Source organism: Myotis davidii, unplaced genomic scaffold (assembly GCF_000327345.1).
Source record: "Myotis davidii unplaced genomic scaffold, ASM32734v1 scaffold880, whole genome shotgun sequence".
NCBI classification, from domain to species: domain Eukaryota; kingdom Metazoa; phylum Chordata; class Mammalia; order Chiroptera; family Vespertilionidae; genus Myotis; species Myotis davidii.
In genome coordinates, this window is record NW_006292566.1 from 605,712 (window position 1) to 608,446 (window position 2,735).

Consider the following 2,735-nt stretch of genomic DNA (forward strand, 5'->3'; position numbering starts at 1 on the left):
CCCTCCTCTGCCCAGCACCCCTTCAGCAGGGGCGGGAGCCGTGGGGGGAGAGGCCCTCTCGGAGGAAATGCCGCGCCCGGAGCTGGCTCGGGGCCCCCAGCCTGGGAGGCAGCCTTGAGCGATGGTTTCCAGATGGGGAAGGTGGCCCCCAGCCAGCCAGGGAGGAGGAGGAGGGAGAGGAAGGGAGGGAGGGAGAGGGAGGGTGATGAGGAGGAGGCGGTAGAGGGAGGAAGAGGGGGAGGAAGGAGAGAGGAGAATGGGGGGAAGGGAGGGGGCGGAAGGAGGAGGCACCCTCAGGCCTGCAGACTCCTGGGCAGGCGAGGGCAGGGAAGAAGGGGGGCTCTCTACACCGGGCAGAGCGGGGCCCTGCGCCCACACAGAGTTTGGGGGCTGGTGGGTGGTCCGCCCTTTCACAGAGCCACCCCCCAACACACACACACACACACACACACACACACGCGCGCACACGCACACACGCACGCGCGCGCTTGAGCTATTTCTCTGCCCCGCCTGGCCTGGCCGGCATCTGTGTGTCTGTCTGCATCTGCGGGCACCTCGCTGGTCAATTGGTCATGGACTCCCGGGTGTCTCCCCCAAGCAGGGTGGCCGCGTGCCCCGGCTGTGGGCAGTCCCGGAGGGAGGGGGAAGCCGAGTGAGCCCAGGCAGCCCACTCCGTGTGCCCCCACTCAGGGCAGGGAGGGGGGTGCCAAGTGTTGCTTGGGGCCTGTGGACGCTGCAGACGCGGGGGGTGTGGTCAGGGGCCGGACCGGCCGGGCTGTCTGGGGTGATCCTCTGCCGGCCCCACCGAGGGCTCAGGGACACGAAGTGCTTTGTCAGGGAGGGTCCCCGATGCTCAGGGGCTTCTGCAAGTTCAGAGCCTGACCCCCGAGAAAGAGGCAGAGAGGCAGGCGTGGCTGGACCCATGGTCTCCAGGGACCGCCGCCTCCTCCAACACTAGGGTCCCGGCTGTGGTGAGAGTGAGGGGACGGGGCCCATGGCCTTGGGGAGGAGCAGGGTGTGACGAAGGGAGGGTGTGACCTGGGCTGTCCCCACCTGAGGGTTGCAGGCCGGGGAGCCCAGTTTCAGGGGTTTTTCAAAAACAAAACCGGCCCGGCCGGCGTGGCTCAGGGGTTGAGCGTCAACCTAGGAACCAGGAGGTCCCGGTTCGATTCCCCGTCAGGGCACAGGCCCGGGTTGTCAGCTCCATCCCCAGTGTGGGGCGTGCAGGGGGCAGCCGATCCATGATTCTCTCTCATCATGGATGTTTCTCTCTCTCCCTCTCCCTTCCTCTCTGAGATCAACAAAAATTTCTTTAAAAAAACAAACAAACAAAAGATAAGCCAGCTGTCCCTGCTGAGGCCCGGCCATTGCAAGGGGCAGGTCCTCCTAGGCCCAGGTCCAGGGACAGCTCTGCCTGGCCCTCCCCGGGGCAGGCCCCCCACCCCCGGGGCCATCGCAGTGGGCAGCGTCCTCAGGCCAGGGATCCCCTCCATCCTGGGCCAGGCGGTGGGGTGGGGTGGGCGCTACCAGTGACAGGCCCGGGGGGCCAACACCAGCAGGCAGAGGTTCCCGGGAGCAGCCTGGGGAGGGGAGCCGTGTGCCCACCGGGCGTGGGGAGCGGGGCTCGGGGCTCCTGACCCACGTGCGCCCCTCTCCCCAGGGCTTCCTGTGCTTCGCCCTGGTCTTCTGTGCCCTGGTGCAGGGCGCCTTCTGGAGGCTCCGCAACCCCACCCAGGTGAGTGCCCTCCACCCACCCCAGCAGAGGCCATGGCTGCTCCCAGCCCGTCACTAGAGGAGAGATGGGCAGGCGGTTGGGGACCAATGAGGGGCCCTTCTCCGCCTGGGGGTCGGGTGGGGCAGCAGCTCCCAGGAGGAGGGTGGGCAGGTACAGACCACAGACCCCCCCAACTAGGGCCCCTCATTCCTGCCCCCTCCTGGCCCAGGAAGATGGCTCCCAGGAGTTGGGGGAAGTGAGGATGGGGGGCTGCCCGCCTCAGGGGTGGATTTGGGGGAGTCAGTTTCCCAAAGATGCACTGAGGGGTCTGCATCCCGATGGGGCCCTCGGGGCAGTGCCAGGGCCGCGGGGAGGAGGGTGGGCAGGGTGCGCAGGCCTCGCCCATGGGCCCCACGGCCGACCTGCCTGGAGACGTGTCAGGTGATGGGAACGGAGTTCGTGCTGTGTGCTGTTAGGTGTGTGACCACCCTCTCTGGTCCTTGCTGTCCTCACCCTCAGAAACCGGCCTTGTCTCCCTCATGGCTCCTTGGAGCCCAGGAGGCTGCGTGGCCCAGCCTCTGAGTGTGGCGGTCACCCCAAGCCCGCGCGTGGAAGGACACAGGCCCAGATGGGGAGGGCTTACCCCGGCAGAGCCCAGGCTCATGGCCCCAAGTCAACACCTCTTCCCTGCCCTGCCCCAGGGTCGCCCCAGACGGCCTCCCACGCTGGCATCACTCGGGGTCACTCTCCTGTGACCAGATCAGGAAAAGGACACCCCCCTGGCTTTGGGGGGCTCGAAGCCCCTAAGAGGCGGCCGTGGCTCTCAGAGGGGCAGGCCAGCCGTCTTGCTTGGACCTGTGTTGGGGCTCATGTCACCCATCCCTCCAGCAGTGGTCTGGGTCACAGCGTGGGTGGTCCCGGTCCAGACAGCTGCCAGGGCGCCTGGGCCCGCCCGGCTCTCGGGGGAGCCACCACCCCTCCACCCTCTCCTCTCGGGGGAGTCCCTGCTGCAGGGACCGGC

The 2,735-nt window shown here is 67.8% G+C and overlaps 1 protein-coding gene across 1 annotated transcript in view; it reads left to right on the plus strand.

Moving 5' to 3' along the window:
• TSPAN32 (tetraspanin 32) overlaps positions 1 to 2,735 on the plus strand; it is a 14,130-nt gene that overhangs the window by 5,492 nt on the left and 5,903 nt on the right. The window contains exon 4 of the mRNA XM_015565471.1: positions 1,661 to 1,735. Coding sequence (XP_015420957.1) covers positions 1,661 to 1,735 — 75 coding nt within the window. The remainder of the gene's footprint in view (positions 1 to 1,660; positions 1,736 to 2,735) is intronic.